Source organism: Myotis myotis, unplaced genomic scaffold, assembly GCF_014108235.1.
Source record: "Myotis myotis isolate mMyoMyo1 unplaced genomic scaffold, mMyoMyo1.p scaffold_m19_p_2, whole genome shotgun sequence".
NCBI lineage: Eukaryota > Metazoa > Chordata > Mammalia > Chiroptera > Vespertilionidae > Myotis > Myotis myotis.
In genome coordinates this window covers 31,873,804-31,886,094 of record NW_023416324.1, presented here as the reverse complement: position 1 = coordinate 31,886,094, position 12,291 = coordinate 31,873,804, and the positions used below count along the sequence as shown (strand labels likewise).

Here is a 12,291-nt window from a genome sequence, read left to right as displayed (position 1 = left end):
GTGAAAATTCTTTTCACCCGGCCTCAGTGGCTCAGTGATTGAGCATCAACCTATGAACCAGGAGGTCTCAGTTTGATTCCAGGTCAGGGCACATGCCAGGGTTGTAGGCTCAATCCCCAGTAGGGGGCATGGAGATGGCAGCAGAGCAATGATTCTCTCTCATCATTGATGTTTCTATCTCTCTTTCCCGCTCCTTTCCTCTCTGAAATCAATAAAAAAATTTTTTTTAAAAGAAAGTTCTTTCTGTCCCTGACTTTTTTATTGCTTTTATCATGAAAAGTCCTTGTGTTTCATCACATGTTTTTTCTGAATCTATTGAGATGAATATGTTGTTTAGTCTTTTATTCATTGTATTATATTAATTTGCAGAAATTAAATTAACCTTTCATTGCTAGGACAAGTCCCACATGGTCATGGTGAATAACATCAATAATAATGAAAGTATAATATGCTAATTAGATCAGACATCCCTCTGGACAACCTTCCAGAGAAAGCCAGGGCTGGGAGGGAAGCCCGGGTCCTGTGTGCCACAGGGAAGCCAGTACCAGCAGCCAGGGGAAGGAAGGCCTACTCTTGCAGGAATTTTGTACATCAGGCCTCTAGTTTTTATATAAGGCATGGTTTGGTTTGCTAGTATTACCTTTTTAATTGAGGAATAATTTCTTCTGGTTCAGGACTTTGTGTCTATATCCATAAGATATATTTGTTGTAGTTTTCTTTTCCTGTTATATCTTTGTCTAGCTTTAATATAAGTAATACTGGTTTGATCTAATCATGTTGGAAGTGGTTCTGTCTTTTCTGTTTTGGAAGAGTTTGTGAAGGAGTAGTATAAATTCTATGAATGTTTGGTAGAATTTACATGTGAAGCCATTGGAGCCTGAGCTTTCCTTTATGGAGAATTTTTTAACATATGAATTCAGTTTTTTACATATTATAGGCCTATACATGTTTTCTTTTTCTTCTTGAGTCAATTTCACTGTTTGTATCTTTCTAGAAATTTGTCCAATTTATGTTATCTAAATTTTTGGTATTCATTTCTTCATAATATTTTCTTACAATCCTTTTATTTCTGTGATCTTGGAAATGATGTCTCTCAGTTTAACTCCTGATTTTAGTAATTAAAATATTTTTCTTTTCTTTCTTATCTTAATAAAGTTTGTTAATCTTCTTAAGTAATCCATTCTCGGTTTTACTGATTTCCTCCATTATTTTTCTATTATCCATTTTATTTATTTCTGCTTTAATTTTTATCATTTCCTTCCTTCTGTCTGCTTTGAATATAGTGTGCTTGTCTTGCTTTAGTGTCTTATGGTATAAAGTTAGGTTATTGATTTGAGATTTTTCTTTCTCTTTAATATAATCATTTATAATTATAATTTTTTCTCTAAGAGCTGCTTTATATGCTTCCCATACATTTTGTTATGTTCTATTTTTTATTTTTATTCTTCTGAAAGTATTTGTAATATCTCATGTGAAGATGTCAGGTTTCTTTTTGCTGCTTATAGTAAAACTCATGGCCCAGTGTATGAATTTCATGTATCGGGGGTGGGAGTGTCCCTCAGCCCGGCCTGCACTCTCTCCAATCTGGGACCCCTTGGGAGATGTCCGACTGCCGGTTTAGGCCCGATTCCACAGAGCCTAAACCGGCAGTTGGACATCCCTCTCACAATCTGGGACTGCTGGCTCCTAACTGCTCACCTGCCTGCCTGTCTGATTGCCCCTAACCACTCTGCCTGCTGGCCTGCTTGCCTCCAACTTACCCTTTCTGGCCTGATTTCCCTCAACTACCCTTTTGCCAGCCTACTCACCCCCAACTGCCCCCCCCCCCCATTAGCTTGATCACCCCCAACTGCCCTCCCCTCCTGGCCTGATTGCCCCTAACTGCCTCTTGGATTTGTCCGGAAGGATGTCCAGAAGGTCTCCTGGTCTAATTAGCATATTACCCTTTTATTATTAGTATAGATGTGAGAAGGGGAAAATGATTGATGTAACAACTGTTAAACAAAAGGAACCAGAACTTGATGATGTGGCAAGTTCTCAGCAATTCAAATGATAAAAAAAATAAAATGCTAAAATTAGGACAGTCACCATTAGTAAAGTGTGTTCTAGAGAGAAAGCCTAGGGTGTGTTTGGGAAATCTTTTGCTGAAGTCTTGGAGAGATAAAAAAAAAAATAAAAAATCGGAGTATTCAATCATGCAGAGGGCTGCATACTCAGATTAGATTAGATTAGATTAGATTAGATTAGATTAGATTAGATTAGATTAGATGTGTGATTCATGGATATCTTCAGCAACATCAGCAGAAACTAGCAATAAATATTATATTTTTCTGGAAACATCTGTTGAGGAATCTCTTATATAATAGAGTTTGAACCTGTGACATAAACAGGAAAACCTCAAGGCACTTGAGAATGTTACACCAGCAGAAAAACTGCCAACTTGTACTAACTGGGTCAGAAAGATAAAATGAAAGACTTGAATTTCCAAAATTTACTGACAGAAAAGAAGACAATAAAACTCTAAGCTGCAAACAGATATTACTGTCCTATGGCCACTGTACCAATTTACCACAAACTTAGTGCCTTAGAGCAACACAGGTATCACTCAGCTGAATCCAAGGTGTCACAAAGGTTGTGCATCCTTCAGAGGGTCTAGGAAAATTCCATTCCCTTGTCTTTTACAGCCTCTAGAGTAGGGGTGGGCAAACTTTTTGACTCGAGGGCCACAATGGGTTCTTAAACTGGACCGGAGGGCTGGAACAAAAGCATGGATGGAGTGTTTGTGTGAACTAATATAAATTCAAAGTAAACATCATTACACAAAAGGGTATGGTCTTTTTTATTTTTAGTTTTATTCATTTCAAGCGGGCCGGATCCGGCCCGCGGGCCATAGTTTGCCCACGGCTGCTCTCGAGCTTCATCCTTGCATTCCTTGGTTCATGGCCCATTCCTCCATCTTCAAAGCCAGAAGCATAGCATCTTTAAATCTCTCTCTGTTCTATCTTCACATCCTCTTCTCTGTATGCAAAACAAACTGCCTCTCTCTTATAAGGGTACTAGTGATTGCACTGGGCCCACCCAGATAATTTAGAATAATGTTCCCACCTTAAGATCCTTAAGTTAATCACATCTGCAAATACTCTTTTACCACATAAGGTACCATGGATTAGATATTTAATATCTTTGGAGTCCATTATTCAGCCTACTGCCATATACTAACCATTATGAAATTGGAATAAGGACTCCAGACCCAGAGGCCAGAGCCATGAGTCCTAGAGAATTATCCCCAGGACTTGAAACCTAATGGAGTTTGTCCCATAGAAATTTGAAATTGTTTGGTAGTAATAACTACATTTTTTCTTCTCATTTTCTCTTAATTTCAATGGAATGGTTTTCCTATACCTATTGCACCATTATACTTTAGAACAAATCATTTATTCTAATTTCACAATTCATGATGAAAAGGAATTTTACCCCAGGGTAGATTATACTCAGAGCCTCACTCATCTACCTCCAAAGTTATTTAGTTTGTTGGACAATTTCAGTTCTTTGTAGTTGTAGCACATAGGTTCTATGTCCACTCTGATTATCAGCAGAAGGACTAGAGGCTGTCTGGATTTCACTTGCTTTTTATGATGCTCTGCCAATAATGGTGGGTCAAGTCCCTCTCAGCATTTGTAATCTCTGACTTCTCCTTCTGCCACATATTTCTGAGCGCAACCAGAGAAAGTCTCTGCTTTCTTGGGCTCATATGATTAGATTTGCTCCACCTAAATATTCCTGAAAAATCTTCCTATTTTAAGGTTCATAACCTTAATTATATCTGCAAAATCTCTTTTTTCATGCAGTGCAAGATATTCACAGGTTCCAAGGATTGGGGTACAGAAATCTCTGGGGGGGCATTCTGCCTATGATAATCTGTTTCATCCCCAAAGATCCACATCTCTCCCAAACAAAATCTATTCTACTCATCCAAGTTTCATCTTATTAGAACATCAACTCAAAATTAATAATAAGAAGATAAAAGAATATTAAAGTCTATTTTATATAGTTGTTATGAGGATTAATTGGATTAGTCAATTTTAAGTAGTAAAATGATGGTTTATTAAATATTAAATTATCAGTACAAGTAAAGTTACCAAATGTTGGTTCTTAAATATTCTCTTCCCCCTTGTTCTCAGTTTAATTAATTTTCTAATTTTTACACCTTTCACAGTTTCTATTTCAGATCCTTTCTTTGCTTTGTATAACGACTGGATATCGTATATGGCAAAGATGGTAATAAGTCTGATGGTATTTTACATTGTGCTTATCGCTGCTTTATACTTCACAGTAAAAAGTAAGTGGTCGGGGTTAGTCATAACTCTATCATTTTTCCAGCACACATTTATATTCCAGTCCCTGTAAGGTCCCACTTTCTGCTTGGTTATTAACCCCAAATTCATCCTCTTTTCAAAGAGAAAACAAAATAAATCTCAAATTATGTTTGGTCAAGTTATACATTTATATACTAAGGTTAAGTTATAGTATCACAATCACAGAGTGACTGCTTCTGCTCTGACCTTCAACTAGTAATACACAAAATCATAGCTGTACTTCTCAGATTTTTCACTGTCCTGCAACATGTAGGTCAATTTTTATATTGGCATCTATATCTCTAGCACCCAAAAATAGAGCACTCCAAGCTCATGTTGTGATATTGCTGTTCACATAGATTGATTTATCCAGCTCTTATGTTATTCTGTTCACTAAAAATTACTAAGACTTGATTCAACTTTGACATTATTTAATTGTTCACTCTGCCTCCTTGAATTAATTTTACCATTTCTCCACCTTTTTTCAGCCAGGAATACCAATAGGTAGAAAACTAAAAATTCTTATGATTTTTTTAGCCAAGATTTTTATATGAATGAGAGCCAATAAGTGTTCAGATGTATAATTTTCCCTTAACAACTTCCTATAAGTGAATTGAAGTTCATAAAACCATAAGCAATTCCAATAGCTTTCTTGACATAATTGTCTTAAATGAACATAGTATTAAGTGGAGAGTGAACATCTTATTTGTATCATTAGATGTTAGAAGAAACAATAACAGTATATGGGATTCTAATGAGTAATTGTGTTTTTAGCCCACAATTTTACCTATTCTAAATAATTTCTTATAAGAGCAAAAAATAGTCAAGGATGTAAAGAATTTACTACTACCATAGATTATATAAAAAGTATTTAAGAAAAAATTTCAAATGGCAATGAGAATATGTAAAAAATTACATGAAAAACTAATATATAAGAAATAACTAAAACAATTTGATCAATAAAATATTAATTTAAAAATACTTAGTGTTATAATAGTTGTTAATATAATGATTAAGTAAATAATGTAATAATATATTAATAGCCTAGTCATTGAAAACCAATGCCTGCTAATATGACAGAAAGTGAAACAACCGGAGATTATTCTGGAAGTAATAACAAAATATTAATGACATGTTCCTGGTAAAAAGGAAAAGAAACAAAGAAAAACCTTGAGTCTGATTAAATTTCTATTTTAACTTCTAATTTGTAGGGCATTTAGAAAAATGAAGAATATATGGAAAAAATCAACAGAGATGCAATCAGCAAAATGTAGACATGGAAAGCACTACAAGAAATGAACCAAGTTCTTCAATAAATGTTGCAAGAAAATAAAATGAGAAAAACAGAAGATTAGCTCTATTGTTTTATAACTAAAAATATATCAATGAATTACAACTTGTACATATATTTTTTTATGAATATGTTTTTATTGACTTTAGAGAGAAAGAAAGGGAGAGAGAGAGAAATAGAAACATCAATGATGAGTGAGAATCATCAATCTTCCTCCTGCACACACATACACACACACGTCCCGCCCCTCCACTGAGGATCAAACCCACAACCTGGCATGTTTATCCTGACCAGGAATTGAATTGGTGACCTTTTGGTGCATGGACGACACTCAACCAACAAAGCCACACCGGCCAGGGCAGTACATACATTTGGATGTCTATTTCAACTAATACACTATTAAGCAAAAATGATGAAACTATAGCCAAACTGATCAAGAAAAAATATCTCCCAAATAAATAAAATGAAAAATTAAAGGGGAAAAATTATAACCAACAGCACAGAAAGACAAAGAATCATTAAAGAACATTATGAACTATATTATGTGCCAACAAGTGGACAACCTATAAGAAGTGGATTAATTTCTAGAAGCGTACAACTTTCCAAGACTAGACAAGGAAGAAATAGAAAATCTAAGAAGACTGATTACTATCAATGAAATTGAAGCAGTAATAAAAAATACTCCCACAAACAAAATTCCAGGACCAGACAGCTTCCTTTTCAATCTATTCCCCAAAATTGAAGAGGTTGGAATGCTTCTAATTCATTCTACAAAGCCAGCATTACCATAAAACCAAAACCAGATAAAGACATTATCAAAACAGAAAATTAAAGTCCAATATCCATGATGAGCATAGATGCAAAAATCCCCATTAAGGGGCTTGCAGGAGGCAGCCAATCGATGTTGCTCATGATGTTTCTGTCTCTTTATCTTTCTCCCATCCTCTTTTTGAAGTTAATAAAAACATATTTCTAAAAATTCTCAACAAAATATTAGCAATATGGATCTAACAATACATTAAAAGGATTATAGGGAGGGGACAGGAAGAGACTAAAGAACTTATATGCATACATGCATAATCCATGGACACAGACAATAGTGTGATAGGCAGGAGAAGGGGGCTTAGGCAATGGAGGGGGCAATGGGTGTGAAAAGGGGACATCTGTAATACTTTCAACAATAAAGATAAATTAAAAATATTTTTTAAAAGAAGTGAGAAGCCGAAACCGGTTTGGCTCAGTGGATAGAGCGTCGGCCTGCGGACTGAGGGGTCCCGGGTTAGATTCCAGTCAAGGGCATGTACCTGGGTTGCGGGCATATCCCCAGTAGGAGATGTGCAGGAGGCAGCTGATCGATGTTTCTCATCGATGTTTCTAACTCTCTATCTCTCTCCCTTCCTCTCTGTAAAAAATCAATAAAATATATTTTAAAAAAAGAGTTTAAAAAAAAAAAAAAGAATTGAGAAAACAAATAAGAGGATTATACACTATGCCCAGAGGGATTTATCCAAGGAATACAGGATTCTTTAACATTCATAAATCAGTCAACATGACACATCACATCAACAAAATAAAAAATCATATGATCATCTCAATATTTGCAGGAAAAGCATTTGACAAAATTCAGCATTCTTTTATAATAAAAATTCAACAAAGTGAATATACAGAGAACATACTTTAACATAATAAAGGTGACATATGACAAACCCACAGCTAATATCATTACTCAATGGTAAAAAGCTGAAAGCTTTTCCTCTAAGATCAGTAACAAGACAATGATGCCCATTATCACCACTTCTATTCACCATAGTATTGGAAATCATGACACAACATTAAGACAAGAAGAAGAAATAAATGGCATCCAAATTGGTAAGGAAGAAGTAAAATTGTCACTATTTGCAGATGACATTATACTATACTAGAGGCCCAATGCACTAAATTCATGCATGGAGGCAGGGGGTCCCTCAGCCTGGTCTGCACCCTCTTGCAATCGGGACCCCTCAGGGGATGTCTGACTGCTGGTTTAGACCCCATCCTTGTGGGCCTAAACCAGCAGTCATGGGATCAGGCCTGAACTGGCAGTCTGACATCCCTCTCGCAATCTGGGACCGCTGGCTCCTAACTGCTCACCTGCCTGCCTGCCTGATTACCCCTAACCACTCTGTCTGTCTGCCTGACTGCCCCTAAGCCCTCTGCCTGCCTGCCTGCCTGATCGCCCCTAACTGCCTCTCCCTCACCACTGCTCCCTTCCCCCCCTGCCCTAGCCCCCCGCCACGGCTTTATCAGGATGGACATCCAGAATGACATCTGGAAGGTTGTTTGGCTGTCTGATCTAATTAGCATATCACACTTTCATTATTATAGATATAGAAAACCATAAAGACTCTACCAAAAAACTATTAGAACTAAAAATTGAATTCAGTTAATTTGCAGAATACAGAATTAATGAATAGAAATCTGTTGCATTTCTATATACAAATAATAAATGATCAAAAAAAATAAATTAAGAAAACAATTCCATTTACAATTGCATCAAAAAATATAAAATACCTAGGAATAAATTTAACCAAAGAGTTAAAGACCTGTACTCTGAAAACTATGAACACTGAGGAAATTAATTGAAGAAGATATAAATAAATGAGAGGGCATCCCATGCCCATGTATTTGAAACATTAATATTTTTAAATGTCTTTACTATTTAAATAAATATACAGAATTAACACAATCTCTATTAAAATACCAATGGCATTCTTCTGCTAACTAGAACAACTAATCATAAAATTTATGTGAAACTACAAAACACTCTGAATAGCTAAAGAACCATAGACGTCCTAGAAGAAAATATGTGCATTACACTCTTTGACATGGATCTTAGCAATGTCTTTTTGGAAATGTCTCCTCAGATTAGGGCAACAAAAGAAGAAATAAACAAATAGGACTACATCAAACTAAAAAGGTTTTGTGTAGTAAAGGAAATCATCAACAAAATGAAAAGAAAACCTACTGAATGGGAGGATATATTCACAAATAATATATCCTATAATGAATTAATATCCAAAATATATAAGGAACTCACAACTTAATATAAAAAATACCAAACAATTTGATTTAGAGATGGGCAAATGACTTGAATAGACATTTCTCCAAAGAGGACATACAGATGGTCAATAGACATAAAAAGATTCTTAACATAATTAATCATCAAGAAAATGCAAATCAAAACCACAATAAAATACCACCTCATACTTATCAGAATGACAATTATCAAAATATCAACAAATGCTAACAAGGATGTGGAGAAAAGGGAAAGTTTATACACTGTTGGTGGGGTTTTAAATTGTTGTATACATTATGTAAAACAATATGAAGATTCTGCAAAAATCTAGAAAATAGAGCTGCCATATGAGCCAGCAATACCAATTTTGGTATTTATTTAAAAATCAAAGAAGCAAACAGACTAATTAAAAAATGATAAATGCATCCCTTTGTTCAATGCAGCATTATTTACAACTAGAGGCCCGGTGCATGGAATTCTTGCACTCAGGGGGGTCCCTCAGCCCAGCCTGTGCCCTCTCACAGTTCGGAAGCCCTCAGGGGATGTCCAACTGCTGGCTTAGGCCTGCTCACAAACCTGTCAGGCAATATTTATTAAAGCTAGTGATAGGAACATAAATTATACTAATACTAGAGGCCCAGAGCACGAAATTCATGCATGGGGGAAGTGGGGGTGTCCCTCAGCCCACCCTTCACCCTCTCCAATCTGGGAATCCTCGAGGGATGTAAACGGGCAGCCGGACATCCCTCTCACAATCTAGGACTGCTGGCTCCCAATCACTCACTTGCTTGCCTGCCTACCCCTAACTGCTTCTGCCTGCCACCCTGATCACCCTCTAACCCACGGGTGGGCAAACTTTTTGACTCGAGGGCCACAACGGGTTCTTAAACTGGACCGGAGGGCTGGAACAAAAGCATGGATGGAGTGTTTGTGTGAACTAATATAAATTCAAAGTAAACATCATTACATAAAAGGGTACGGTCTTTTTTTTCAATAGTTTTATTCATTTCAAACGGGCCGGATCCGGCCCATGGGCCGTAGTTTGCCCACGGCTACTCTAACCACTCCCCTGGAAGCCTGATCAACACCTAACTGCTCCCCTGCCAGCCCAATCACCCCACTGCCCTCCCCTGCTGGCCTGGTCACCCCTAACTGCTCTCCCTTGCCAGCCTGGTTTCCCTTAACTGCCCTCCCCTGCTGGCCTGGTCACCCCCACCTGCCCTCCCCTGCTGGCCTGGTTACCCCCAACTGCCCCCCCCCCCGCCAGCCATCTTGTGGTGGCCATCTTGTGTCCACATGGGGGTGGCCATCTTTGACCACATGGGGGCAGCCATCTTGTGTGATGGTCAATTTGCAAATTACCTCTTTATCATATAGGATTTTTGTATATGATGGTGTCCTCTTTTATTCCTATGTTCTACCCAGGTAAGTCAGTGCTTGTGACTCTTCTATTCTTGGAAGTTTCAAGCTACCTTTTTCTCTAAAAACTCAGCAGGGTTCAAGAAAAGTTATGATTTTGTTGATTATCTGGCTTTTCTTTGGTGTTAGGCTTGGAGCAACACTCCAAATTTATTGATCCCAAGCAGAAGCCAAAAATCTAATTCAACACTGAATTTGGATGGGAGGAAATTATAAATTTTGATGAGGTTTTTATTCATCATTATATATAGACATATAGTATATAGATATAGATATAGATATAGATATAGATATAGATATAGATATAGATATAGATAGATATAGATTATTGATTTCAGAGAGGAAGGGAGAGGTAAAGAGATAGAAACACCAATGATGAAAAAGAATCATTGATCAGCTGCTTCCTGGGGATTGAGCCTGCAACCTGGGCATGTGCCCTGACTGGGAATAGAAACCGTGAACTCCTGGTTCCTAGGTCAATGCTTAACCACTGAGCAACACCAGCCTGGCCATCATTCTTCTCCTTTGAGGTTATGCCTCTGTGACCAACCTAAGAAATAACTGAAGATCATATAAACCCTCCTACATTGTTTAGAGCAGAGTTTTCCCATCAACCATGATGAAACTCTGGCTCTGTAAACAGAGAGTGAAAGCAAGTGTTCTCATTACCTTATGCTGCAGATGGAGATAACAGCACATGAAGCCACTTCTTTGCAAGATGAAGCTTGTTCTTCCTAACAGTGCAGTCCCACACTCAGAACTAGAGAATAACAATAGCAGAGCTGATAAGATTTAGAATACTCCCAATACCCTTCCCAAAAGCCCCAATTGAGAAAACTTCATTACTCTGCCTCTCAAATGCTTCCTGTCAAAGCCTTCAAAATTTGTAAGTGTGTGTGTCAGAAATATCTATTAACTATGGAGACATAGTTTTTAACAATTCAATCATATCAGGGAGCTTTAGAACTTACCAATGGCATCTAAAAAAACAAAACAAAACAAAAAAACAACAACAACAAAAAAAAAAAAACAGAACGTAAAGAAATTGAATAGAATGATGGTTACCAGGGGGTGAGGATTTGGGGAATCAGGGAGATGTTGTTTAAGGGTGAAAACTTGTAATAGTAGATAAATAAGTTCTGGAGATCTAAATGTACAGCACAGCTATTATAGTCAAAACTGTGCTATAAACTTCAAAGTTCCTATGAGACTGTATCTTAGTCACTCTCACCACAAAAAGGAAATGACAATTGTGAGATGGGGTAAACGTGTTAGCTAATGCTATGGTGGTAGTCATATTGCAATATATAAATGCATCAAATCAACATATGTCTTAAATTTATATCAATATGTTAATCATAGTTCAAATTTTGTAAAAGAACATCACTATAATGAGGGATGCAAAGTTAAAATGAAAACAATGAAGTCTGTAAATGAGTTAACAGTTTTAAAAGATGTATATTCATAAGTGGAATATTATTCACCCATAAAAAGGAGTGAAGTACTGATACCTGCTACAACATGGGTGAACCTTGAAAGCGTCTTTACTAAGTGAAAGAAGCAGGTCACAAAAACCACATACTGTATGATTCCCCTGATATGAAATGTCCAGAATTGGAAGATTAACAGAAAAGGTCAGTGATTGCAGGGATGGAGGGAGGGGGAAATTGGGAGACACAGGTTTCTTTTTAGGGTGAGGAAAATATTCTGGAATCAGATAGTGATGATGGTTGTACAACACTGTGAATATACTAAAAACCACTGACTTATACACTTTTAAATAGTAAATGTTATGTTATATGAATTTATTCTCAATTAAAAATTGATACAAAAAAATAAGTAAATAAATAAATAATGTCAATGGCATTCCCCACTCCAAAGCTGCTCTAAAATATTCCCTGGTTGATTCAAATGTGTGGTCTCGAGAGCCATATACAGAGACATATCGGAATTGCAAGGTGGATGTTCTGTTGAGGCAGAGGAGTCCCTGCCCTCTGGAGGGGGGATCGAAGATGAACCCATGAGCTCTAGACCCAAACCTACTGAGGATTTAATGTACATTCAAATCAATCTGTTCCAAACCAAACTTATTCACAACCACCACATGTTACTCTCATGTTTAAAATTGCTCTCTTCCCTTAAGCCATACCTCAAGAAATATTCTCTCCATT

General features: G+C 36.8%; 1 protein-coding gene across 2 annotated transcripts in view; it reads left to right on the top strand.

Annotated features, from left to right (window-relative positions):
* LOC118676430 (selection and upkeep of intraepithelial T-cells protein 8-like) overlaps nt 1-5,703 on the top strand; it is a 39,900-nt gene extending 34,197 nt beyond the window's left edge. For both annotated transcript variants that reach the window (XM_036350328.1, XM_036350327.1), the window contains exons 7-8: nt 4,217-4,339; nt 5,567-5,703. In XM_036350328.1, the coding sequence (XP_036206221.1) occupies nt 4,217-4,339; nt 5,567-5,583 (140 nt within the window). In that variant the 3' untranslated portion in view covers nt 5,584-5,703. The remainder of the gene's footprint in view (nt 1-4,216; nt 4,340-5,566) is intronic.
* Nucleotides 5,704-12,291: the final 6,588 nt, after the last annotated feature.